Source organism: Gobio gobio (assembly GCF_949357685.1).
Source record: "Gobio gobio genome assembly, chromosome: 25".
NCBI lineage: Eukaryota > Metazoa > Chordata > Actinopteri > Cypriniformes > Gobionidae > Gobio > Gobio gobio.
Window position 1 is genome coordinate 11,067,122 of NC_137121.1, and position 27,842 is coordinate 11,094,963.

Here is a 27,842-nt window from a genome sequence, read left to right on the forward strand (position 1 = left end):
TATAATGTCCACTACAGTGGATAAAAGAAAATTCCTGGGTCCCAGGAGGATATACATAATGCATTCATTTTCACACACACGGTAATGTATTGCCATAAATATATCTTACCATATCTCACATAACTCATCATTTACATTTTTCTATATATCTTTTAAAATGTATTAATAGTATTTTACTTTTTTTATATAGATATATACAGTATGTGTTCAAAGCGTGTAACTACAAAGTTTGCATTTAAAACAAGAGAAAACGTTACCTTTAGGTACAAATCTTCTCAGTCTTTGTCTTTTGCGGGTATTCCCTTTTGCTTTTCATGAAAATGTTCCCACAGACAAAAATGAAAAGATGGGGAGAGATGTTCTTGCAGTCCTAAGTTGTTGCTGTTGCAGCTAATCCAGTTTAAATCACCTTTCAGAGGAAAAGAGAGCGAGAGAGGGAGGCTGGGCAGTATTGTTAAGGACACTGAATATCTCGTACACACAGCAGCAGCTGCCCCTGACATCCCTGTTCCTGCTGAGCCGCCCTCATTACAGACCCATACCGCACTCTTCACCACAAAACCACAGCTACACACTAATAATGAGCTTCATTCTGTCCATCATCTATCATACAACTACTCATTTGGATGGAAAAGCACTACATGATATAGTATATAGTGTATATACTGCGCAAAAGTCTTAGGCATGTTTTAAGACAGTTATTTATATTTTTGCTGTAGTGTCAGTAGGAAAGTATATATATATTTACTCAGTATTTTTGTCTTTGTTTTCCAGCAAAATTACATTGTCATTAAAAAAAAAAATTTAATTCAAGTGAGATTGTGCTTAAAACAAGAAAAAATATGTCCATGGGGTAAGATAAAATAAAAAAGTTAATTTCTTACAACACTGACTGTATTTTTTCCCTTGTTTTATGAAAAATTTCCCTTAATTTTTTTTATTAATATTATTTTTCTTACCCAATGGACATATATTTTTTCTTGTTTTAAGAAAAATTGCCTTCTATTTTTATTTATTTTTAAAATAATTTTTCTTACTCCATGGACATATTTTTTCTTGTTTTAAACACAAACTCGCTTGAATTAGATTTTTTTTAAAGGGCAATGTAATTTTGCTTCTCAAGTAAATGTATCTTGATTTAAGAATACTGAGTAAAAAAAAAATATTTTCCTACCTTTTATTTTTTAAATAATTTTCCTTACAGATATTTTGGACAGATATTTTTCTTGTTTTAAGAAAAAATACCTTTTATTTTAAAAATTATTTTTCTTACCACATGGACAGATATTTGTTATTGTTTTAAGAAAAAAATACCTTTTTTTTCTTACCCCATGGACAGATATTTTTTTCTTTTTTTTTAAGAAAAATTACCTTTTACTTTTTAAATAATTTTTCTTAGCACATGGACAGATATTTTTCTTCTTTTAAAAAAAAAAACCTTTTACTTATTTTTCTTACCACATGGACAGATATTTTTTTCTTTTTTTTTTTAAGAAAAATTACCTTTTACTTTTTAAATAATTTTTCTTAGCACATGGACAGATATTTTGTCTTCTTTTAAGAAAAATTACCTTTTACTTTTTAAATAATTTTTCTTAGCACATGGACAGATATTTTGTCTTCTTTTAAGAAAAATTACCTTTTACTTTTTAAATAATTTTTCTTAGCACATGGACAGATATTTTTTCTTCTTTTAAGCACAAACTCTTATTATTATTATTTTTTTTTGCTTCTCAAGTAAATGTATTTTTAGATATTTTGAACGAAAAGCAAGGCAAAAAAAACTAAACAATAAACCATTTTTGTAGCGAATGAACTTGCTAGCAATACTCAGGTCATGGGTTTGATTCCTATTGAGAACACAATCACTCATAAAATGAACATTTTGATAAAATGTAAAAAGGGAATTCGCTATAAGCCACAAAAAGCAGTGTCTGAGGAAAGTCAAAGATATATTTCACATGGCGGTGAGCCACAAAACAAAGACCCTACATCCCTCCATCTGTCACAATACCTCTGTGTCATGAGTTCAAAGACATTTCCTTCATGACTGGACTGATGGAATCGTTCAATATCCGGATGAAAACATGATACAGACTCTATCCTGCTGTCACTGTGTGCTACCTTCTGGGAACGTTGAAGAAAAACAAAACAAAACAAACACTGAATATCACAAGACATTTATTCACTAACACTCAGAAACTGCATAAGGACCAACAGATGGCAAGATACAGTAGAACTGGAACATCTTAAAATGAACTCCATTCAAAGGAAAAAAAGCATTAAACAACAGTAAGAACCAACTATGCTGAAATATGAACATATTTTAAATGCTCTACTTAAACACATGTTAATGTATTAAATGTAAGACTATAGGACAGTATCAGCAGGATGCCATCTCTGTCACTCCAGCCTGACCCGTTTCCGTGGTGAAGGGGGCGGGTCCAGAGCAAAGGCTGTTGGGGAAGAGGGGCGGGACTCTGGGATGATTTCCTTACAATATTTCTCAATGTATGGCCCAGCAATGTCCCACACCTGAATGCAACAGGCAAGAAACAACATGGGGTGAGAATGTTGGGGTCAATCATTATCTTGAATATAAAGATATCATGTAAATCTAAGTAATAACTCTTCCCAACCAGATTTTTGACGTACCATTCATGTCCAGCCTTGCACCAAATATTAATAAATCTTTTGAGTTTTGGGGTTTGTTTTGATAGTAATTGTCAATAATAAGAAACAGCGAAGCTAACCTTCTGGTCTACGAGAAGGCGATGTACAGCTTCAATGTCTGGAGCCATAAATCTGTCTTTAATCCAGGGCCTGAGGAAAAGAGAGAAAAAAAGACAAAGAGAAGTAGGAAAATACAGATGAAAGAAGGTTTGCCAATTATTAACCTGAATGTTCAATATATTGGAGGTTTTGGGGTTAGTGCATCATCGTTCGACCTACTTTACTGTAGCACGCACAAGGTCGTACACTTTCTCCAATGGGGTCGTTGTACGTAGGGGGCGTAGAAACTCAATACCTTGACAGGCAGCTAACAACTCAATGGCTAGCACTGTAAGGAAACACAAAACGGACGTATCCAGGTTAAATATCTCCAAAAATGACATTCTGATCTGTATTTGTATATCAGTGGTCAGTAAAGCAAAAAGTGCAAAAATTACAAACAAATATAACAGAAAATTTTGTTCTCAAGGGAAAATGTTTTAGGAGGTGGCAATTTTGTATGAGTTCGTATGATGTGATGTCCATCGCTAAACATAACCATCACTGTAAGCAGATCGTATGAATATGTATGAATAAGATTGTACGAATTCATATGAATTAAGGTGAGGTCACATTTGTGACCCTGGACCACAAAACCAGTCATAAATCACAGGTCATTTTTTTGAGATTGAGATTAATACATCATCTGAAAGCTGTATAAACAAGTTTTGTTAGGACTATTTGAAAATCAGGAATCTGAGGATGCAAGAAAATTGCCTTTAAAGTTGTGCAAATTAAGTCCTTAGCAATGCATATTATAGCTAATAATGCATTTTTGATATGTTTACAGTAGGACATTTAGAAAATATCTTCATGGAACATGATCTTTACTAAACCCCCTTGAGTCGGCGGTCGCGCCGGCGTGATCAGCGTTCTTTTTTTCTTAAAATATACTCAAATAACTGTCGTTTTTTATCATTCAGGCAAGTGTTATACATCATTATAATCTGTTAAGTTTCTATTTTGTTTTACTTATAAAAACAAAATGTTTTGCAAAATAAAGAAAACCAACACGATGCGTGATCTGCAGCCTCTCTGTCAAAGACGTTCATTCAGATTCTTCAGAAAAGGACCTCTAGGTTAGTGAATACTTGTCTCACAAACATGAGACATATGTCTAAAGAAACGCTGAAATGTCAGGTTTTAAACAATGTAAACCAAATCGAAAACAAATTTTCTGTGTTTATGTAATCTGTTTGAAAAGCGATAGATGTCAGTCACCCGCGAGCCGCTAATGCGATCACGCCCACGGATCGCACGCTCTTTCAGATTCAAATACTGACGATACCCGCATCAACGCCCACACATCAACTTATACTTTACTTAACATCTTAATGATTTTTGGCATAAAAGAAAAAGATGGGTCCAAATTATAGATTTTTCTTTTATGCCAAAAATCATTAGGATATTAAGTAAAGATCATGTTCTATGAAGATATTTTGTAAATTTCCTACTGTAAACATATCAAAAATGTATTGTTGGCGATTGCCACAAATATACCCGTGTGACTTATGACTGGTTTTGTGGTCCAGGGTCACATTTCCTGTTAGCCTGACGTCGTCATCCTCAATTCTAGTCAGAATGTGAGTCTGATACTGCTCCATTGGGCTGTGTTTATGGGGCGTGTTTCAACCGAACCAGGAAAGAAAATGCCTCTGCACTCAATTGGATAGACCTACAACCAATCAGAGCAACGGAGCGACGCATAGTTGTCAATAGAACTCAACTGCACATACGCTGGAAGAAGTAGAAGAAGATGAGGAGTGTAAACGATCTTTGCCGGTGTTGTAAAAAAGGTTTTTAAGGATACACGGAGTACTTACTAGCACGATCATCATTTTTGAGAGAATGCATATACGAACAAGTTCTCCGTTTAGGATTAGAACAAATTCAACCCAAGCGCTCTTTGGTGACGTGGATGATTACATTACTGTTGATCATCTGTCCATCATCGTATAAAGCCCGCCCTGACAATTTGATTGGTCCGAACAGCTCTGGTTCCAGCATAGTTGCTCCACAACGGATCAAGTTCAGACCCGAACTTCCCGACCTCAAATGTTGTGGGCGGGGCTAATTTCAGCTGGCATCCAGGCTAATTTACTGTGGCTCTGCGAAATGTCATAGGCGAAATCCAGTCATTTCAATAGGAATCTGTGGAATTCTGGAGTTTTGCTTTGGTCACACAAATTTTCCACAGTGAACAACGGAAAGCTAGACTGGGTAAACCCAGCCTGATCTGCTGGCGATTTGATTTCGCCCTGCAACTCAGTCTGGAAACCTGTACATTAATTTCTACTGCTTCTGTTACACTTTTGCGGGAACTAATCACTGACTGGCTTATTCACCTGGCGCGCTATTGGCAGGTTTAACACGATGACGGATAGAGAAGCGATGGGTCGTTGGCTGTTGATCAGGTTTCTTGTGGTCTGATTGGTTGAAGGACTATCCAATTGTGTACAGAGTCATTTGAATTATGCTCGTTTATTATGCCTCTTGTGAGGTAGAAAATACAGAGCACACTCCCCAGACCAATGTTCAATCTTAAATTGAGCCTTGTCTGGTGATAGCCAGACAAACGGAAAGCTGCTTTGTAAATACATTATATTTAACTCTTTCCCCGCCATTGACAGAATTTTCCGTCATTTATAAGAAAACACTCATTGGCGTAATTTTCCGGCTTTCACTTTTATATGGTAGGGGCGCTATTACGCATCTGAAAGAGTACCGAATCTCCAGATCAAAGCACAGGCGAGATATCATATGTAAGCAGATTCATATGTAAAATAACACGATCATCAACATTAGACAGCATACAAATCAAAACCGCCTAATGTTACCAAATGAAATGTCGACCCAGGGTGAGCTATAGGACTATGAAGCTTTGGGGCTGTTGATGGACTCCATCTATGTTTTGATCATCGTTCTGAATCCAATCCAAACACTCAAAAAAAAAAAAAAAAAGGTTCTATATGGCACCAAAAATGGTTCTTGGCTCGTTATCATAGGGGTACCTTTTTTAGTGCTATATAGCACCAATTTTGGTGCTTCAGTGGTTCGTCAGAGGTTCTTCAGCGGTTCTTTGACTAAGGTGCTATATAGCACCTCTGAAGAACCGCTGAAGAACCGCTGAAGCACCAAAATTGGTGCTATATAGCACTAAAAAAGGTTACCCTATGATTACGAGCCTTTTTTTTTTGAGTGAATGTAGTCTTTGACAAAAACGCAATTTTCTTAGCTTTTCACTCAAAATGTTTTTGAGTTAATACATCAATACGCTATTGACAATAGACCTTTTTCTACCCTGCAATTTCACTGAAATATTGCTAATGTGATGCACCTTTAGCCACCAATTGACCAAAACGTAAAATAGTTACAAATTGCAATGAGATTGTGTTGGAAAATCGTAAGTTTTGCTGCTCCAGTAGGGGGCGCAATTTTAGCTAAATTGATTAGTGAATGATGTCAGTGGATATATGGGAGGTTAATATCAGGTTTTGGACCTTGCTCGACGTGCTCGACCACTCTGAGGGATTTGCGCGCGGCCCAGCCTCCCATGGACACATGGTCCTCCGTGGCTGCGCTAGTAGATAGGGAGTCAATAGAGGAGGGATGGCAAAGCACTTTGTTCTCTGAAACTGCAGAAGGAAATGTATCTATTTTAGTTAATGGTCGACGTGACTTCAGTACAGTAGTCAAAATTAAACTTTCCACTATTTGGTTAAGGAAAGTTACACTCTTCTGAACTTTGTGACGCTTACCAAGAGACGCAGCAGTGCAGTGCGCGATCATGAATCCAGAGTTCAGGCCTCCCTCATTGACCAGGAACGCAGGCAGCTCACTGAGAGAGGGATTGCAGAGACGTTCAATGCGCCTCTCGCTGATGGAGGCCAACTCATGCACACCGATCGCCAAATAGTCAAGAGCCTAAGAAGGGAAGAAGAAAATGAGCAGAGATGTCATTGAAATAAATGCTACTGTGGTGAGATAAAATACCTTTGCTGGATATTCTCCATGGAAGTTTCCACCGGATATGGTCTCACCTCTCTCTGCAAACACCATCTAACTCAAAGTCAAGGGCAAAATACAGATCTGAGGAAGAGGCTGGTGTAGTTACACCAGCTAACCAGACAAACCTTGACACCCAATCGATGGTGTCCGGAAAACATTTTCAGTTGGAGATTCGAACATGAGCAACAGACACTTTTGGCACTGCAAGATGAGTGTTTGTCTTGCAAACTTATAAATACAGATTAAAAAAAGGATACAGGATTATCTGTGGCACTGTTGATTTCTGTATTAATGATTTTCTTGACAAACTCAATTGTGTCATTGGCGATTCCATGGACCTGCAGAATATAAGACAAACGGAATTAAAATATAGTTCAAGTGTGTCAGCCTGTGTTATTTTAGAGGCTGTTTACACACCATTTTTAAGTAAAAATGGAAAACTTTGTATGTGTTTTGGCCGTTAATATACACAACAACGGCATTTAGGCGGGCAGAAAAGGCAAGGTTTTGAAATAGGGTTTCAAAGTGCAAGTTTTTTGAAAACTATCCAGTTATCATCTCCATGTAAACAACAAAAAACTACGTGAACGTGTTCAGTCTATATGCACAGTCTATATAGTTTTTCTTTAGAAAGTGAAAGTCGCGGATCCTTGTGAACGGGGATAGTTTTGACAACGTTGTCGTCTGTACGCAAAATTGTAAAGGAAAAACTTTTCTGTGTCTGTTTAATTTTGTTGTAATTTTGTTAAGTATTTTTTTATAATTATTATTATTTAGGTTTAAATTTATTGATATTAATTTCCATCTACTACACAAATTTAAAGCTAACTGAATATAGTTCACGTGTCAATGTTAGTTTTACCGTAATTTGATATTTTCAGTTTTCATTTTTTGTAAATTTGTTGTGTGATTTTGTCATTTTTATGTTTTTATTATTATTTAGGTGTAATTTTTATTCAATTTTAGTTTGAGTTCAGTTTTAATTTTAATTTATTATTTGTTTTTATTTATATTCCAGTCATTTTAGTGCTTTAACTTAAACTGTAAAAAAGTTGCTGCCTTAATTTTTTTTAAGTACAATCAACTTGGATGTTTAAGTCATTTAAACTTAAATTACATTAAACTGACTTAATAAAATAAGTTGGACCTTGTATAACATATCAAACATCTGAAAATTGCTTAACTTATTTTAATGAGTTAAAGCAATTTGAAAACATATGTTGTCTAAACTTATTGGTCATATAATTGTTTTACAGTAATTTTCCTTTAGTTTGAGTTTTTCTAATATTTATATTTTAATTTATTTCAGCTTTATTTCAAAATGATAATGTTTAAAAAAATAAAATTAAAAAGATATATTTTTTTATATATTTTTTATTATATATATATATATATATATTTTTTTTTTTAATAATAATAACATTTACTTTTTAAATATTTAAAAATAATAACACTTATCATTTATATAGGGTGACCCAGAATGGGCTCTATATGTTACCTGTGGACAACAGCGCATAGTGTAGGCATCTTGAACTCTGTCGCAAAACCGATGGCTCTCTGCAATTATGGAAAAAAACAAGACAGGTTACCACCAAATAGTTAAATATGAGTTTTAATGGTACATATAAAAATGGCGGCATTCACCTGCAATTTCAGACGGGTGGTGATCAGAGTCCAACAGGGAACGGAAGCGCAGGGCCACTTCCTTCTGTCCTGGATGAGGCCGCAGTTCATGAATATCTGTAAGGAAATTGGTTTACATTGTCATTGCATTGCAATACTCGGAAAATTGGTGGAGGACTGTGACTTTATATGTGAGGCAGTAATACACAAATATGTTTAGTCTCCCTAGTAATGTTTTCTCTGAGAAGTCTTGCAGTGTTTACCGTTTCGGTCTACAGAACTGAGAAACAGTGTGTAAATGTGTCTGCTCACATCAATCACTTGTTTACACGACCCTTATTTTTGTCCTCACCACTATCAAAGGCTTTGGTTGTCCCCTTGAGGACTTCCAGGGTCAGGGCAGCAATGATGTCAGCCTGCCGGGCGATGGCCTCAGCTCTCTCCACGGCCTCTGCTCCCAAAGATGTGATCATCTGCGTCCCATTGATCAGAGCCAGCCCCTGTGGACAGAGATAAACATAACAAACACTCTTAGCACAGAATAAAACTAACAACTCCAGACTGTTGCACTCTATAGGAAAAACATAGCGACGCCCTAGAAACCACCCAGAACACTATAGTAACCACATAGCAAACACCCAAAACATGCTTGTAAAGCGACCACTCAGAGCCAAGCCTTCATAAGCCAAGCATCTCTCTTAAAATGTTGCTTTTGTTGTATAATTTGTCCCTTTGCTACGCAAAAAAATATGACTTGTTTTAAAGGTTAGATTTCAAAGGGGGGCTCCAATGTTATAAGCCATAGACCAGGCAGGTAAAGGGCACACATTTCTGACCCGCAAAACAGCTCTAAGTCAACAGAGATAAACATGTTGACTGCACAATGGGGGGATTAACCGTACCTCCTTTGGCTTCAGAGATATGGGCTTCAGACCATGTGCTTCCAATACCTGCAGGCAATACAAAGGTCAAATGTGACTTTAAAGGCTAAGGAAGAGTAAATATGTTTATGCACTGCTTTCATTAACATTAGGACAAAGATTTGCAGCCGCAGTATCCAAAGAAAACGTGCTCACGTATTTGGCATCCGCCCAGCCGCTCTTGGGCGACCACATCTTGCCTTCTCCCATCAGGCCGAGGGCGAGGTGAGAAAGAGGGGCGAGATCTCCGCTCGCACCTACCGTACCCTTCTCCGGGACGTAGGATAAACAGGAGGCTGAGAGGAGAGAAGAACGAAAATAGTAAAATATCAGCTCGAGTTAATAATCCTGAGGGAGTAGTTCAAAGAGAAATTTTCGCAGTCATAGCAGCTACCATAAAAGTGTTCTTTGAAATGGCACACCATGTTTCATGTGCAGTGCCAAAGAAACAAAAAGACCCAACAATACTCTCTTCAGTTAAAAAATCATGAGGAATACATTATGTACCATTGAAGGCCTGTATCATGCGGAGCAAAGTCTCCAGTGAGACCCCGCTGTACCCTTTGGCCAAAACATTAATCCTCAGAGCGAGCAGCATTCGAGTTCTTTCAGGACTCAAAGGACTTCCCAGACCTATAAAATCACAAATAATAATCATACAGGAGACAGAATGAAAGTTTCAATTCATGACATGAATATTTCTATGAGTAAATATCCTACAAAAACATAAGCAGACATTTATTTTAACTCAAATATGTCACACCTGATGAGTGCGAGCGCAGAAGGTTTTCCTGAAGCTCCCTGAAATAGAGAAATAGTAATGGTTTCAATAGTTAACATTAGTTAACCACATTAGTTAACAAATAATAAACAATACTTATACAGCATGTTAGTTTTAAAATGTGCAAATGTATTTTAGAAATCAAGTAATATCTGTTAACATTAACTATGAACTATTGTTTTATTAATTATTTTATTAACAAATAAATGCTGTGCAAATATATTGCTTATTGTTAATGAAATAACACATTTCATTAACAAATGAGGCACTTTTAAAATAAACGTATTCAAATGCAAAAGTTTTTAAGAGTAAGAAAATATTTGGTTACACTTTATTTTAAGGGGTCTGTTATAGTGTAATTCTCCACATAGTAATAATAATGAACTACATTACTTACTATAGGGTTAGTCTCATGTAATTATGCATAATTTATAGTTATTACCTCAGTAACTACATGTAACATGTGTGACGAGGACACTGCAAAATAAAGTGTTACCAAACATTTTATAAATTAAAAAAAGAATAATACTTGAGCTTGCTGACTGGGATGACAGTCCGAGCAAATTTACCAAACCCTGTAGTGATGCCATACACAACTAGAAAAGGGAAAAAGAAATGTATGATCATGTGGAGTCATATTTATAAAAACCCACAATATTTTATAATAATGAGGATATTCATGCTCTTGCAAATACATGATGTTTTGTACGAATTTGCTATTATAATGCCAAATGCTTGGTATGTGGTTCCTCGAGTGCTCCAAGTGGTCATTAGAAAATTGCTGTATGGTTTCTAGGGTGCTTTAGGTAGTAGCTTACACTGTAAAAAATATCTGTTTAAATTTACAGTAAAAAACTGCCGTCTGTGGTTGCCAGAAATTCACCGTAAAAATATGAACATGGACAATACTTGCATATAGACGGTGCACAGGGTCAAACACATAAACACAAAAAACCATCAGAGTAACATACATGACACTAATATAATGCAATAAACATTAACTCAATAACATAATATGTAACACAAAACGCACTAATGTACATTATACATACTCCGCAAGAACAAAGACATTTGTTCGTATTCTTGAGGTGGCAAAAACAAGAACAAAGTTCGTTCTGGCCAGGACTTTCCATACTTCACAAGAAAAGCAGGTGCCGAACATTTCCCGCCCACTTTAAATTTCTGACCAATCATACAATAGTTCTCGGCAGTGTTGGGCAAGTTACTTTAAAAAAGTAATTAGTTATAGTTACTTCTTACAAATAGTAACTGAGTTACATCATTATAAAAGTAACTAATTACCAGGGAAAGTAACTACTGTGTTACTTTTTTTTTTTAATGTTCAAATATGTCAAATAACTTGGATGCCCCCAATATTAAATATGTTAAATTAATGAATTGGACACTAAATAGAATAAATTATTATTATAAAACATTTTACATTAATGTACACTATTGTAATGTTGCTGTGGGACAATGTGAGAGACAAATATCAAATTCCATACATTATTGTAAATATTATCAGTAGGCCTACTATAGTGTAAATGTTGTGTAAATATTATCAGTACTACTCCTTTGGTAGTGGAGCTCACGTTTTCACCTGGGTTTTTAGCCACTAATTTTGTGGCGACGTGATGATGTGAGGTGCTTCATTAGATTAGAATTACTTGCCGCCGACGTGGAGAAACTCTTTCTTTCTGGGTATAAGTTACGTTACATAAACATTCTTACCTTTCACCTCAACGAGGGAAAAGTAGCGCTTATACTTCCAGTTTGTGAAAGCTAACTTTGAAGTCGTTGGACTTGCCATCGCTCTGACTCCTCCTGGTCGTTGGTGTGTGCGTGTGTGTGTATGAACGCTACCTAACCGTTGTGGTTGTCTCCCACCCACCAATTATCATCAGTTATGTGTAACATACACGCATGGCATGCACGCCCGCCCGCACGCGCACACACACACACACACACATACCAACCTACCAGAGGGGAAAAAAACACATTTGAGGTCCGACTGACAGAGGGCCTATTCAGATGAAAACCGTTTCAGTGAGCTCAATTTTAGTAACGCTGCATTTTATTCTCAGTATTGCTAACGGCGTTGTAATGGGAGAAACAGTCATTCGTTTGATTACTCGTTACTGAAAAAAATTATTCCGTTAGTAACGCTGTTTATGTATAACGCCGTTATTCCCATCACTGGTTCTCGGACACCCACAAGAAAAAAGTTCTGCTCAGCTGAGAACAAAGCTCCGAGAACTCCCAAACCAGGGCTGCGAGAACAAAATGGGAGCGAGAACTTTTATCTCTGCTCTTGCGGAGTATGTAATGGCCTTTACTGATAACACAAATAAGAAGAGACAAAATTATTTATAAAAACGATCATATGTGATGTGTAACACAAGGAAATTCTGGGAATGCACTTTTACTGTTTTATTTTTTTTTTACAGTTAATGATAAGGTAATTCAGTTTTTACTTGACTCACTTCAGAAAAACTAAAAAACGCACATATTTCCTTTAGATTGGATGTCATGCTCACCTTTGTTTTCTTTTACAATGGTGTCCAGAAGCTCTCTCGATTGCACAACCTTTTGCTCGGCCTCCGGGGTCAGCTGAGGGTCAGATAATAGGTGCATTTCCATTGATAAATATTGTTTGTAAATGTTAATTCCCCTTACAAATCAATTGTAGACATCCAGCATTACCCGCTCACCTTAATCTTAAAGAGGCATTTCCCTAAATTCACCAGATCAGTTGAGGTCAGGCTGTTCCCATCTAGAGCAATGTACTGAAAACGGACAGCTGTCATTAATAGTAGTGATGATACGGCAGTAAAATTGCTGTATTTGTTGTACTGATATTTCACTTACTTGCTGTGGTTCTCTATATGCTCTAGTTCTGTTTTTAACATCCACATTAAGGACATTTTCAGTTGTTAAAGTTGACTGAGTAGCTAAGAGGTTTTGAGAGATTTTCCCGAAAGACAATCATTTACATGAAAGTCTTTACATGAAAAAATAAATGAATGATTCCAAATGTAGACCATGCAAAACATTATATAGTGATAAGCAAAAGGTTTTAATATAAAACAACAAGCACTGACAATTTAATGCATTCTTTTAGTGTTGTTACTTAAAAGTTGTAAAACTGATCAAAATGAAGAATAATTCATTTAAAAATTATATTAAATAAAACTCTTTTTCAATTCAAGCTTAAGTATAAGTTTAGATAAGCATTTAATGTCTTTGAATGATTAACATTTGAATAATTAATTAGCTTATCATATAATTTATTCAATTAAAATATATAATCGACTGACAATATAAAAGATACAGATGTGACGCCCCAGGCTGACTTGGAATGAAATCTTGTGGCATGGTGTCTCCTTCAATAGCTGAAAATAACAGTAAATAAATAACATGTTATTGACTCATCTTACAAAACAAGATTCAGTATTTGTGGTTAAAAAAAAAGTCAGTCAAGAACTGAACGATTGAAGTTCAACCTCTCGACAAACACAGAACAAATAAGCCAAATTTTTAACATTACCAAGTTCGACAAAGTCGTTATCCTCAAGCACATCTTCTATGATATCGTCATTGTCCAGCAACCCCAATCCCTGACATCTTCTGACCAGAAAACGCACATCTTTGATGTGATGGATTCCTCCATTGTCGGGTTTGTTCTTGATGTAGCGCTTGAGAGCTTCAAAACCCAACCATTTGATGCTGCAGGTGGCATCTTTGCAAGGAACGGTTAGCCACTCGTCCCGAACGTGGACCGTGAAGCGAAGCATCTCGTTTGACTGAGCAACCACAGGCTGATACCTGAGAAGCGTGATCAGCAATGCAAATCACTTCACTAGGTGGTGTACACAAACTGAAAAGGGCCAATCAAAGGCTGTTCTGCGGACCCCTCCTTTGACTACAGAAGACAGAGTACATGCTGGTGTTTGACTTGGTTATCTCTGCACCAAAGGTTCTGTGTGACAATACGCTCGTCAAAAAGACAAGAATCTATCAGTCAATAAACTGTTAGACTGAGTGATTTCCTTTGAGTTTGTAGCTTGTACAATTTTTGGCACCATCAGCATAAACACACATGCATTGATTCAACACATTTAAGATCACTTTGAGACTATCAGGAATCATTTTGCATTTATCAAATGTAATAATATTTTCCTTACAAATTATATCAGCATAAAAAGTGGAATTAAAAAAAAAACGAGAAGACTGAGTTTTTCTCTACTTTCTGTAATTGTTATACGGATAATATAATTTGTAAAATATTTACAGGTGCTGGTCATATAATTAGAATTTCATCAAATTTCACTAATTCCGTTCAAAAAGTGAAACTTGTATATTATATTCATTCATTACACACAGACTGATATATTTCAAATGTTTATTTCTTTTCATTTTGATGATTATAACTGACGACTAAGGAAAATCCCAAATTCAGTATCTCAGAAAATTTGAATATTGTGAAAAGGTTCAATATTGAAGACACCTGGTGACACACTCTAATCAGCTAGTTAACTCAAAACACCTGCAAAGGCCTTTAAATGGTCTCTCAGTCTAGTTCTGTAGGCTACACAATCATGGGGAAGACTGCTGACTTAACAGTTGTCCAAAAGACGACCATTGACACCTTGCACAAGGAGGAGGGCAAGACACAAAAGGTCATTGCAAAAGAGGCAGGCTGTTCACAGAGCTCTGTGTCCAAGCACATTAATAGAGAGGCGAAGGGAAGGAAAATATGTGGTAGAAAAAAGTGTACAAGCAATAGGGATAACCGCACCCTGGAGAGGATTGTGAAACAAAACCCATTCAAAAATGTGGGGGAGATTCACAAAGAGTGGACTGCAGCTGGATTCAGTGCTTCAAGAACCACTACGCACAGACGTATGCAAGACATGGGTTTCAGCAGTCGCATTCCTTGTGTCATGCCACTCTTCAACAACAGACAGCGTCAGAAGCGTCTCGCCTGGGCTAAAGACAAAAAGGACTGGACTGCTGCTGAGTGGTCCAAAGTTATGTTCTCTGATGAAAGTTTTTTTTGCATTTCCTTTGGAAATCGGGGTCCCAGAGTCTGGAGGAAGAGAGGAGAGGCACACAATCCACGTTGCTTGAGGTCCAGTGTAACGTTTCCACAGTCAGTGATGGTTTGGGGTGCCATGTCATCTGCTGGTGTTGGTCCACTGTGTTTTCTGAGGTCCAAGGTCAACGCAGCTGTATACCAGGAAGTTTTAAAGCACTTCATGCACCTGCACACAGTGCCAAAGCAACCAGTACCTGGTTTAAGGACCATGGTATCCCTGTTCTTAATTGGCCAGCAAACTCGCCTGACATTAACCCCATAGAAAATCTATGGGGTATTGTGAAGAGGAAGATGCGATATGCCAGACCCAACAATGCAGAAGAGCTGAAGGCCCCTATCAGAGCAACCTGGGCTCTCATAACACCTGAGCAGTGCCACAGACTGATCGACTCCATGCCACGCCGCATTGCTGCAGTAATTCAGGCAAAAGGAGCCCCAACTAAGTATTGAGTGCAGTACATGCTCATACTTTTCAGTTGGCCAAGATTTCTAAAAATCCTTAAGTAATATTCAAATTTTCTGAGATACTGAATTTGGGATTTTCCGTAGTTGTCGGTTATAATCCTCAAAATTAAAATAAATAACCATTTAAAATATATCAGTCTGTGTGTAATGAATGAATATAATACACAAGTTTCACTTTTTGAATGGAATTAGTGAAATAAAACAACTTTTTGATGATATTCTAATTATATGACCAGCACCTGTATATTCAATTAGAATAATCTATCTTTTGTATTTTTCTCATTTAAATATAAAATGCAATAAATAAATGCAATAGAATGATTACAATAGATAGACAGAACTATATAATGATGTATTGATTATGATTGGATGGATAGACAGACAGACAGAACGATATATAAACAGATAGAATGATAGATAAACAGATATAGATAGAACAGTAGATAGAAAGAACGATGGATGGATGGAACGGAAGACAGACAGATAGATCAGAACAATGGATGGATGGACGGACGGACAGATAAATAGATAGATAGAATGACAGACAGATAAAATCATACATTTATTTATGTTGTTGCGTCTCATGTTCACACGTCATATCTTTACAGAGAATGATCATTTCTGTTATTTTTCCACTAAATACGACTTGAATGTTTATCACACAAGCAACAGTGCTTGAACTAATAATCAGTGTTTTAACGAATCAGATGAGAAAATGATTTATTTAAGCTACCCAATCATAAATAGCCTACAGTCGTATGCTAAGTTAAATAAATGAGCACTTTGAACTTAATACAGTAGCTAACCTACTGGCGGTTTTAGTTTCATATTTAAAAAGTAGAATATTATTTAATTAATTATTAGTTACTAATTACATCTTCAACAGTGTAATTAGATTACGCTACCAATTATTCTCCTTCTAAAAACCATTCCATTACTTATTATTCCCAATTACTTTCTAAATCCCATATTAATCTTGACCAGTTGAACAAAGATAGACATAAAACTGCTATTTTAATTCTTTCAAATAAATAATATAAAATTGCATAAATTATTCTTGAACTGACCAAAATATTTAGAGAGGTTACATTACAGTTTAACATAAGACGTAAAATCATTTTGATGTTAAATCCACCATTATTTTATATAGAATTGTTGTTGCAGTCTATACAGTATTTGAATCAGAAGTAACTGTAAATGACAAAGAAATTAAGAGTAATTCCTTACTTTACTTTGAAATTAAAGTAATTAATTAATTAGTTAGTAAAGCATTACACCAACACTGATTATGCAAAGGCAGTGTAAATCCGTTCATGCTGCAAATGACTTGCATATGTGAATACATTGATGGATTTTGTTGATACTGACTTTATTTGATTGGTAATAGACATGTTGTCTTATTCTGATTGAATTGATTGATTTAATGTAAGAATCTGACATAAGAGGACACAGATATGACAATACTATTCATCTGTTTTTATTGTGTTATTTTAGGGGTTTGACCTTCTCTTGACTGAGAGACACATCCTGTATTTTATTGTATTATAATATACATCTAAACTTTGACTAGGCTAGGCATGTTGCATATGAATTGTTCTATGAACCTCAAAGGATATTACATTTTTTGTGTATTTTTTGCTACTATATAATGATCATTAGTAGCGTAGGCAGAGCCCAACATAAACTCATGCCCATGGGGCCCCCAGACCCCTCAGTCCTGCCCTGATTCTATTTATTTGTGCTATTGCTTGTCATTTGTTCTTACAGACTGTTTACTTGTCTTAATATTTATTAAAATACTAATAAGACTTTTTTTGTGGTGGGGCCAGTGTAAATTTGTGCAGGGCAAGTAAAAATCTGGACCAGAATGAACCTTTAGAAAAGCTCCTTTGCATTGAGCTGTAAATATAAAGATGTATATGTTATGGGAAAAAATTATGTTAAAAGTCTGGGCCCACCGGGAATTTCACTTGGCCCACCCTGCATCTCAAAGCTGGAGCCGGGCCTGTGTTTCGGTCCTTTTTGAGCACTTTAAATAAAGCAGCAGGTAAATCTAGATTGTTGGCGCTCCCTCCAGGACAGATCGTGAATGACCGTGGCAGCTGGTAATATTAGTCCTAAACAAATGTTATTTGCATGTTTAATAAAAAGCTGTGAAACAACTTGTGAAAATTCAAACATCTTCAAAGTTTACCAAGCAAAAAATGTGAAGGACAGAAAAAGGCCGCAATTCTGGCATGTTTACGACTGTCCAGTGACAGTGAGGAATATGTTAAGCAGACATGTGCAACCTATCTGGCAGCGTCTTCAAAACTCTCCTGTCATCCAGTCAACCACATAAGCCTTTCCTTTACATATTCTCACATCTCAGTTTCTCCGGGCCCCAGACTCTCGGAAAGAGGCCCTTACATTTTCATCATTCACTGCATCCCGCCATTGGCTAGACTCCAGCTAGAAAATCCCCCAAAGCAAACACAGAACCGCAGACGTTTTTCCCGCCTGGGGCATGAGGCATGAGAGGAGCCCCTTGTGTTGGATCACACCCCACAGGTGCAAACCACTCTCCATATTTTGGTACTTTAAGGCAGTGGTTCCCAACCACGTTCCTGGAGGACCCCCAACAGTGCACATTTTGCATGTCTCCTCAATCAAACACACCTGATTCAGGTCATCAGCTCATTAGTAGCTACTCCAAGACCTGATGTGGGTGTGTCAGACAAAGGACACATCCAAAATGTGCACTGTTGGGGGTCCTCCAGGAACGTGGTTGGGAACCACTGCTTTAAGGGACAGAAACATGTCTTGAAATTATGCTGAAAAGGTCATATTTTAATGAGGGGGAATATTATTTTTTGGGGTTTGGGATGTGACGAGAAATATAAAGTGTAAAATGAGGTAGCTCGGCACAATGAAGACTATGTATCAAAAAAGCAAGGACAAATGTTTGTAGCTTGAGAACATATATATAATATATTAAAGGGATAGTTCACCCAAAAATGAAAATTCTGTCATTAATCACTCACCCTCATGTCGCTCCAAACCCGTAAGACCTTCGTTCATCTTCAGAACACAAATGAAGATATTTTTGATGAAATCCGAGCTTTCTGTCCCCACATAGAAAGCAACACAACAACTACTTTCAAGGTCTAGAAAGGTGGTAAAAAGATAATTAAAATAGTCCATGTGACTCCATTAAGGTTGAACCACTGGAGTCACATGGCAAGGCAAGGCAAGTTTATTTATATAGCACATTTCATACACAATGGTAATTCAAAGTGCTTTACATAGAAAAGGTATTAAAATAGTGATAACATATGTATGATAAATAAAAAATAACCTGATTCATGGCGCTCCTGTCTGAGATGGAAAAGATGGAGCAGGTTTGCGGCGTCCACTGGACCGTCTCACACAGATCACGAATCCAGGGACGTGCCCCTGTATAGGGGTAGTGCACAAATTAAGATGGACTATTTTAATGATCTCTTTACTCCCTTGACCTTTCTGGGCCTTGAAAGTAGTTGTTGTGTTATGTGGGCTTAGGGAGCTCTTGGATTTCATCAAATATATCTTCATTTGTGTTCTGAAGATGAACGAAGGTCTTACGGGTTTGGAACGACATGAGGGTGAGGAATTAATGACAGAATTTAAATTTTTGGGTGAACTATCCCTTTAAGGACTTGTATAATGCACCCCATTGACCAACTGTTTGATTCCAGACATTCTTCAAAACATATTCTTTTGTGTTAAGCAGAACGATCATACATGCTTGGAACAACTTGAGGGCGAGTAAATGATAACAGAATTTTCATTTTTGGGTGATACTCCCTTTAATATGAGTACTTTTACATTTCTGCATTTATACACTCCAAAAATGGCCCCATTCACTTCCATTGTAAGTGCCTCACGGGACACAGATATTTTATTATAATTTTTATTAACCCACTGGAGTCGTATGGATTACTTTTATGATGGATGGATGCACCTTTTCGAGCTTTAAAAACACTGGCGCTATTCAATGCCGTTACAAATCTAGGAAGAGCCAGGATATTATTTAATATAACTCTGATTGTGTTCGGCTGAAAGAAGTAATATATTCCTTGAGGTTCACTTACAATGTTAATAAAGTTTTGTGTGCAAAAAAATATGTGACCCGTGCTGGCAAAATGAGTCGCAATGAGCAAAATTAAATTAAAAAACCTTCAAATTATGTATGATTTGTTAGAATTGGACAAAAAAATGACTGAGCTACACCAGTTTGAAGTCAGTAGTCAGAAAAGTCAATTTTGAGAAAAATCGAGTTCAAGTTTTCTGAAGGTTCCGAAACAAAATCACCTAGCAATCATACTTTAACCCCTTAACTGTCACCCCCCCCCCCTTTTTTGAGAAAACACTTGAAAATGCACTATCCAAACTTAAAGGGCTGTAATTCAAGAATGCTTTGGAATTCAAAATATGAAAGTATGAAAAAGTTATGGAAGTTTAAATTTACTGTAAATAAAAAATACTGTACTAAATATTTTTTTATTTTATATAAAATATATATTTTACAAAAATGTTTTAATCTAAAATGACTATAAAATCAAAGCCAAATGTCTAACCAAGTTGAGTTCCAAATTTGAAGTTTATATCACAAAAATGGAAGTCCCCATGAGATTTTGTTTAGGCGCTATACCACAAATAGCCACCGGGTGTCATTGAAATTCTATTGATTGTTTTTTTGATGCATTTTCCTGTAAATTTCTGTCCAAATGCCACTTCCATCACAAAACGGTCACCAAATATGGAACCTTGAGACTCAGACCTTTCCGACGATATGTGTTTTGTCAAGATTAGAAAAGATTTTGATTATAAAGCAGTTAAAATAAATGTTGTAATATGAAACATGACACCGCCCACTAGGGGAGGAGCCCGCTAGATTTCCATGGTAAGGCAACGTCCAATTTTAAAACGGTTTTCACAGGATGAATTTTGAATTTGTAAGCTTTCAAATGATCCCTAATTTATAATTACTCAAATATATGATACGAATAAAGGCGATCAAAAAAAGAGTGCCAGGTGTCCTGCCAGTGGGACGGTGACAGTTAAGAGGTTAAAATCCCTGGTAATAACATCAATTTTGACACACCAAGTCAAGCCACCAAACATTTTCCATGATACTACAATTGTTTGATTAACATTAATGAAACAGACAGCTTATATTAAGATCTACTGTATGAGATGAGATGTTTTACCCCAAACATCCACTTAAGACAAAACAGATCATGTTTGCATGAATACTTGCCATGACAGATATTTTGAAATATTATATATTCTGTGTATGTGTGTATATCGGGATCGAGCGATATCGCTGACATCATTTTTCATGGACAAGGGAAAGGTACTCCTCTCAAAAAACATACAAATAAAGATACTTTTAGTTTTGTATTGCTATTTGGAGCATTGGGATCGCTAGACGAGGGTTTAATGAACCTCAAAATTGACATTTTTTTTGTGTTTTGCCTGAAGCACGAAATTATCCCGTGCACATTCCGACTCCTTTTGCCAGCACAGGTCACATATATGAGGAAAAATGTATTATTTTCAATCATCTGTCTGAAATGATCTATTTTTAAGGGGTGGCTTCTTTAAGGCTTGTCAGTTAACTGCCCATTTTATGATTGGCTAACATCATTTGCATGGGAAAAAGTATCAACTTCATGTCACTATTGCATGCGATGTTTTGAAAACATTACCTATCGCAATCAACATTATGCCGCAAATGCTGTCGATTAAGCTTAACTTGTATTGAATCTGGAATATTCCTTTACAATGTAGTGTTATTAATAAATCCCCAATGCAGAAACCTTACCCCCCCAAAAAAACACTGCACATTCCCATGTCATTTGATCACTTCAAGCTTGATCCCTGCCACCGTCCCTTTCCGGTGCCACCCCCCATCCCAAAATCAACACATTCCCAAGGCTCCACCTTTCTTTCACCCTCCTGGTCAAATTCCATTCACTGCTCTCACGACCACAAGCTCAATCTCAGGCAAGACATCCTTGAGAACATCAGCAGCTTGTACTTTGTTCTTGCTCAGCTAACCTTAAATATGTCCTGGACGCAACCTGTTCTTCTCACCTGTCTCTTTGTTTTGTCCGCCATCACCTGTGAGTAACCGGACTGTGGTTTACTGTACTGACCAAGGGAAGTGTTGATTTACCAATGTGGGGAACCACAGGTTCAACAGTACCTGGAAAGGGTGGCAAACCTTTTGGACTTACCTCAACCATTTTTCCTTTGTTACAGTGTTCCATGGAGCCGACAGCGCCGCTGTGTCAGATAAGGGCGATGCAAAGGCAGCCAATTCTCAAGGTGACCAAAACCCCTATGTTTCCCTAGATCTTTCCAACGAGTTCTTCCCCCTCATCAATGTTGTTCTTCACCGAAGGTGCACCGAGGAAGATCTTCATGCCGGAGGCAGATGCCTCCAGCTTCTTCAAACGGCGAGGCAGGAGGGCTGTGAAAACTCAGGATGAGATAAACGGTGAGGATATTTGTGCTTATTTGAAGTGCAACCCCTACAATGGACAATCCAGAACAATTGCAATTCACATATACACACGCACGGATTCAAAAGTTTGGGGTCAGAAAAATATATCATTATCGAGCAAAGATACATTCAATTGATCAAAAGTGACAGTAAAGATTTATAATGTTACAAAATATGTATATTTCAAATAAATTATGTTCTTTTGAACTTTATATTGAACAAGGAATGCTAAAAAAAATGCATCACCGTGTCCACAAAAATATTAAGCACTTAAATTATTATCTCTAAGCAAATTTTCAATAATTTTAATAAAAATCAGCATATTAGAATGATTTCTGATCATGTGACACTGAAAACTGGAGTAATGATGCTGAAAATTCAGCTTTGATCACGGGAATAAATTACATTTGAAAGTATACTAAAATAGAAAAGATTTTTAAATATTTTAAAATATTACTGTATTTTTTTCTGATTAAATAAATGCAGCCTTGGTGAGCATAAGATTATATATTGATTTATATGTATTTATATATATATATATATATTACTGACCGCAAACTTCTGAACAGTTGTGTATACATAAAAAGTCACAGTCTAAAGTCTTGCAAATAAAGTAAATAGGTCTCAATCACATCACTGTTGTGGCTTCTAGAGCTGCTTACAATTGTAAAACCGTAATAAAGGGCCCTTTTAGTAGTGGCTTGCACTGGCCACACAGGTGCTGCGTTTTGAACTTGAGCTGAGGAATGCAAGGACGGCAAACCACAGCAGGAACCACAGGGCAGGCTGGAGAAACCTGCATTCAGTCTTCAGCCCCGGCCAAAGGCGGAGGAGGGGCTCTGCTGCTTTTTCATTTGCCTTTGACCTGGTCTGTGTTTGTTAGTTTGTGGTTATGGGCTCACCAAAAAATTATGTTTCACTCACTTGTGTGAATTCGTGACTATGCATTCAAATGGTGAGTTAAGAATCAGGACACAAGGATTTTCTTTCGTTTGGAACATCTCAAGTGGAATCAAAAAATGTTGGGACTTAAAACAAAGCAAAATGAATTGGTATGCAGCTTTGGTGCTTTATAATATTGTGTGTAATATAATACTGATGCTATTATGTGATACAAAGTAATCCAAACAAAAGCATTTGCATAATTGTAGTTAAAATAGCCTATGTTATAATAAAAGTAAACGGGTCCGTTTACTATGGAAGCTAATTTCCATCACATAAGAAAATAAATCATGCTTTGGTAAATCATAATTATGACATTAAGTCATGATTATGAGATCGTAATTATGTCATAAAAAGTGGCATAGTTACGATTTACCAAAGCATGATTTATTTTCTTATGTGGCAGAAATGGGTTTCCATAGTTTACGGTGTTAAGTTACAGGGTTTCTGTAGATCTGGTAGACTTTTTAAAGACCTTTTTAAGACCAAGTAAAGAACATTTTAGGAATAAAGTCGAGGGAACACATGTCAATATGTTTTCTAAATGTAAATGTCTAAAGAGATATGAACACTTCAGATATGAACCAAGCAGAAGATATCCATTAGGCCTAATGTTTCATTCATTTGACAAAAATAGCTTAAGGCTTGAATACCTGCTCACAACCACTAGAAAATGGACATAACTTTTACCGTACTTTCTGATTCTACTGCAAAAAGTAATGTTCTTGGTGTTCTCAGTATAGTTTGTCTTGTTTTCCAGTGTAAATCTAAAGATATTCTTAACTCAAGATATATTTACTATAAGAATTGGTATAAGTCATTGTTGTTTACTCTGAAATTGATCAAAATTAAGTGAGTTTATAATTAAAACAAGAACAAATATCTTTAATGGGCTCAAAAAATCAACTTAATAATTAAAAAAAAAAACATTAACATATAAGTGTAATCTGTTAATTTAGTCTTAATTTGTCAGAAAATACTTTGTATCTTCATTTTGCTTCTCAAGTTAACATATCTTGATTTGGGATGTTTAGATATCTGTACTGGAAAACCAGTCACAAATACTGAGGAAGATAAAAAAAAAATGTTGCAGCATATATCCTATGCAACATTTAATGCAGTGACTTTAATTTAATCGTTTGTGCTCAGACTTAATACAATTTTAAGGCCTTAAATTGTAGAAAGGCAAATTAAGACCAGCAGAAACCCTGAGCTGAGTTACTTGAATAATTTGATAACATTATCATACCTTAATTCATGATGTCTGAGCATATTTCTGTTTTAATTTCCTTCTCTCTTTCTTCCTCTCACATTTTGTTTTCTCATTAGCTGAACAGAGACAGAGGCTGGCCGCAGACGAGAGAAGGAGAGAGTATCACGAGGAACAGAGGAATGAGTTTGAGAACTACGCTGAGGAAGAGCATGACGGTGAGTCAAATCAAAACACTCACCCTAGCGGCCATTTTGGATCAGGCAGCATTAGTAGCGTTCTGAGATCATTCAACACTGAACAAACAGGGTTACTTATGAACTCAGATTAACCTTGTAGTGTTCAAATAAAACAAATTTAATAAATCTATTTTTAAAGCCATTTTTGAAAAATAAAATAATATAATAAAAATGATTTTATTATACTCACTTATCAAATGTAATACCACAAAATTTGACCTGAGTTCATGTCCAATTTTTTAAACTAGGAAACTAGTATAAATGTAATAATTTAATAAATTAAATACATTTAAGATAATTCCAATCACGTGAAGGCAGCATAAACCTATATTTAACCATCATCCTCTCCTCCCATACTTGTAACATAAGAGTCCCTCGCGGGTCAAAATGACCCGAAGCCCAAAAATTATACTTTTTGTACAGAAGCTTATATTATTTCACTTTGATAAGTTTTTTCTTCTTCTATTTTTAATGAAAGTTGTATGGAGATTTTTTATTTATTTATTTACCTTTAAATCACTAGATTTTATCAATACATAATATAATTTAAGCACATTATTCATATTCTTTCAACTTAAATTGAAAATAACTCACCATTTCATGTTTAACCCAGTTCATTCAGCTCAAAATATCTCATATATGGGTGTGTCTTGTTTTGTGTCTTTTTCTGCATTGTAAATGTGTCTAAATCTGTGTGTGCAGTCTGCATTGTGACTGATTCATTTTTATTCTAAAAAATGGAAGAAAAAAAACTCCAACAACAACAACATCATTTCCCCGTTATATGTTATATATTATATATAAAAGACAAATAAATAAAAAAATCCATTAATTCCTATGGGGGTCAAATTGACCCGCGAGGGACGGATTTGTTAAAAAATGTTTATTACAATCACTTAAACTTTTTTTTGCTAGTGCTCAAAATTCATTTCGGGTCATAATGACCTGATGAGCGGATGATAGCCTACTATTAATGTCTGTACAGTAGGCCAAGGCTACAAATTCCAGGCATGCACAAGACAATGTTAGTGTTGTACATAACGTCAAATATAAACACAGTTACTCAAATATCTGGTAGGCTTATGTGTAATCATCTGAATACAGTTAAAGTTAAAATTCCTCCATTTTTACAGAGCAAGACGAGCGCACCAGAGAGAGCACAGAGCAGTGGAGAGAGTTTCACCAAGACGGACTCGACCCATCTTACGAATACAACCGACACACGGTCTAAAACAGTGGATAACCAGAGGGGAATGGGTAGAGAGTTTTACAGTACGTTACAGCATATTTCTGTAAAGGCTTTTAGGCACAATGTGTGCCGTAAACATGCACACACTAGGGCAAAATAACATATAGCCTTATGCCTGTATATTCATGCATGCAGGACGTATGTAATCATGTATTATAGTTCTTTAAAAAGATGTACATTTATTCCTATGCCCCAGACAGCAACATAGTGCCATCCCGGATCCGGCCCGCATCTGGTCCGTGTGGATTCCATGTGTACCAGATGTGGGCCGGATCTGGGCCAACACTATGTTGCTGTCTTGGGCAGACTATTCATAACACTTAACTGTACAACTCGCCAGTTTTTATTTGTATTATGGCTAGTTTGTCCACATACTATAATGACAGAAGTCTTTGCACAAGTTCTAGAAAATCTATCAAGAAGCTTTTAATAACTTTTTCATTTCAAAGTAACATGTTTTTATTCACTTTGTGCTGGGATAATGTAAAGTGTATAATTGCATTTATTATTACAACAATATTTGCAGTCTAAGCAAGCATTTCGTGTTGTAAATCTTTATAACAGTTCATTTTGGTTGAATAAAAGCTATCCAAATAAGTCTGAACAACAATAAAACGGTGTTTTCTTTGTGTTTAATGGAAATTTGAAATCAACTCACCATACACTCACCAAAAACACTCACCACAGAACAAATCTACTGAAGAGAAAACACTGCTTACTTCATTTCTGCGACCTGAATGAAAGAACCAGCATGTAGCTGCTAAATTCAGAGGGCTGGTATGAAGACATGCGAGATTTAGAGCAGAAACTCTCACGGTCGTATATCAGTGGGCACATCAAGCTTTAGTTAAACTGGAAAACTGTGATGTTTGCATCCGTACACTGGACGATGTGTGAAATTTTAGGCTTTTTCGCTCCACTGAAACACAAGATCAGCAAATACAAAATGTCCGTCACTGAAGCTGGTACTTCTTCATATAGATCTGTGACAAAACAAACACGTTACGGGTCAGGCGCTCTTCAGTTTCCTCGGCCTTAGTCACAATTAAAAGAATAAAATGATGATAACAGTTTACATTACAGTGTCTATATTACAATTAATAATCATTTAAGTGGTAATAACAACACATACTTCAATTTCCACTACGTGCTACGTAACAATCACTGCAATGTAAAGTGTGAACAAAATTATACTGTAAATGGCAAAAAGCTTACTAAATGAATCCAAAACATACTTATACCTCCATTTTATACCTTCAAAAACATTTGACACACACATCACTCCAGAATCTTTTCTCAATATGAACAAATTTTTGATAAAACCATTGAACTGCACATTTCCTTTTTTTTTTTTTTTAAATACAGTATTAACATCTTTCATTCACTCATTAATAAATGCCAGACGCATCCAGGACTGAATTTCAAATGTATACGTACTGGATGGCAATAAACGCGGCTATTGGTTTAAAGCCTCTATTAACTACATCAACATCCTTTATCGTTTGGTTCTTCAAAACAGCAGCAAGGTTGAAATACAGCAGCAAAAAAGTTACAACAACTGTTTAATGAATTAATTTATCTGCACAACCTTTTATCATCTATTACGACCCGAAGCAGATGTGCTTCAACTCAAGGTTCGTAACCTCCATTCAACAGCCACATAAACGTTCAAGTCGTGAGCTTTACTCAGTCACCTTAAACACACAGGCCGCTATTTTTGAAACCGTCTCATGGTGTAGCGCACCATTGGCTTTCCAGAGAGGTCGAACGTGTGTTCGACTGTGGATAATGGAAGTTACCCTTAAAATAGAAGAAAACACGTTTTTTTTCCACAAAGTGCAACAGTCAAGTGTGCGGTCTCACAAGAAGATGTCATTTCGAGCCGGTGATGATGGTGGTGACCGTGGATGGCCGCGCTTGTCGCTCAGGCGTTCCCGTCCTCGTGGAAGAGTTTGCCGCTTGCATGGAAGAACCTAGACAAAGATAACACCCTCTTCAAGGGC

General features: G+C 36.3%; 3 protein-coding genes across 7 annotated transcripts in view; 1 reads left to right on the forward strand and 2 right to left on the reverse strand.

The window, feature by feature from the left end:
- Positions 1-1,491: 1,491 nt before the first annotated feature.
- Positions 1,492-24,612, reverse strand: hal (histidine ammonia-lyase). Of its 4 annotated transcripts, XM_079809459.1 has the most exons (23): positions 21,931-22,338; positions 19,005-19,102; positions 18,691-18,771; positions 13,652-13,929; positions 13,436-13,496; positions 12,973-13,000; positions 12,816-12,890; positions 12,642-12,714; positions 10,634-10,700; positions 10,087-10,124; positions 9,831-9,956; positions 9,480-9,619; positions 9,306-9,353; positions 8,756-8,903; positions 8,425-8,520; positions 8,279-8,337; positions 7,038-7,118; positions 6,766-6,831; positions 6,531-6,696; positions 6,273-6,407; positions 2,953-3,061; positions 2,754-2,823; positions 1,492-2,535 (listed from the first exon to the last, which is right to left on the reverse strand). In XM_079809459.1, the coding sequence occupies exons 4-23, from the start codon at positions 13,896-13,898 to the stop codon at positions 2,404-2,406; spliced, it is 1,965 nt and encodes a 654-aa protein (XP_079665585.1). In that variant the 5' UTR covers positions 13,899-13,929; positions 18,691-18,771; positions 19,005-19,102; positions 21,931-22,338; the 3' UTR covers positions 1,492-2,403. The 4 variants fall into 4 exon arrangements, with proteins under 4 accessions (XP_079665585.1, XP_079665584.1, XP_079665586.1 ...); XM_079809458.1 differs by lacking the exons at positions 18,691-18,771; positions 19,005-19,102; positions 21,931-22,338 and adding an exon at positions 24,391-24,612; XM_079809460.1 differs by lacking the exons at positions 18,691-18,771; positions 19,005-19,102 and having other exon boundaries at positions 21,931-22,408.
- ucmab (upper zone of growth plate and cartilage matrix associated b) lies at positions 21,420-26,447 on the forward strand. The gene is made up of 5 exons (XM_079809467.1): positions 21,420-21,816; positions 21,956-22,021; positions 22,098-22,193; positions 24,471-24,569; positions 25,724-26,447. Exons 1-5 carry the CDS (start codon positions 21,501-21,503, stop codon positions 25,819-25,821), a joined length of 675 nt encoding a protein of 224 aa, XP_079665593.1. The 5' UTR covers positions 21,420-21,500; the 3' UTR covers positions 25,822-26,447.
- camk1db (calcium/calmodulin-dependent protein kinase 1Db) overlaps positions 26,243-27,842 on the reverse strand; it is a 42,399-nt gene continuing 40,799 nt past the window's right edge. The window contains exon 11 of one of the 2 annotated variants that reach the window (XM_079809465.1): positions 26,243-27,812. In XM_079809465.1, coding sequence (XP_079665591.1) covers positions 27,712-27,812 — 101 coding nt within the window. In that variant the 3' untranslated portion in view covers positions 26,243-27,711. Of the gene's footprint in view, position 27,842 lies in introns of both variants that reach the window. The other variant, XM_079809466.1, reaches the window with a different exon arrangement.

What these genes read in the sequence shown, in the direction of transcription:
- hal (XM_079809458.1), bottom strand. Translation starts at nt 24,413, where the DNA reads ATGCTCAGACATCATGAATTAAG. An exon ending in CTCAGACATCATGAATTAAG is followed by an intron (nt 13,930 to 24,390) that starts GTATGATAATGT and finishes CACGCTTCTCAG; the next exon opens with GTATCAGCCTGTGGTTGCTC. An exon ending in CTATGCGCTGTTGTCCACAG is followed by an intron (nt 7,119 to 8,278) that starts GTAACATATAGA and finishes TATATTCTGCAG; the next exon opens with GTCCATGGAATCGCCAATGA.
- ucmab (XM_079809467.1), top strand. Translation starts at nt 21,501, where the DNA reads ATGCAGAAACCTTACCCCCCCAAAAAAACACTGCACATTCCCATGTCA. An exon ending in AAAGGCAGCCAATTCTCAAG is followed by an intron (nt 22,022 to 22,097) that starts GTGACCAAAACC and finishes TCTTCACCGAAG; the next exon opens with GTGCACCGAGGAAGATCTTC. An exon ending in AACTCAGGATGAGATAAACG is followed by an intron (nt 22,194 to 24,470) that starts GTGAGGATATTT and finishes TTTTCTCATTAG; the next exon opens with CTGAACAGAGACAGAGGCTG.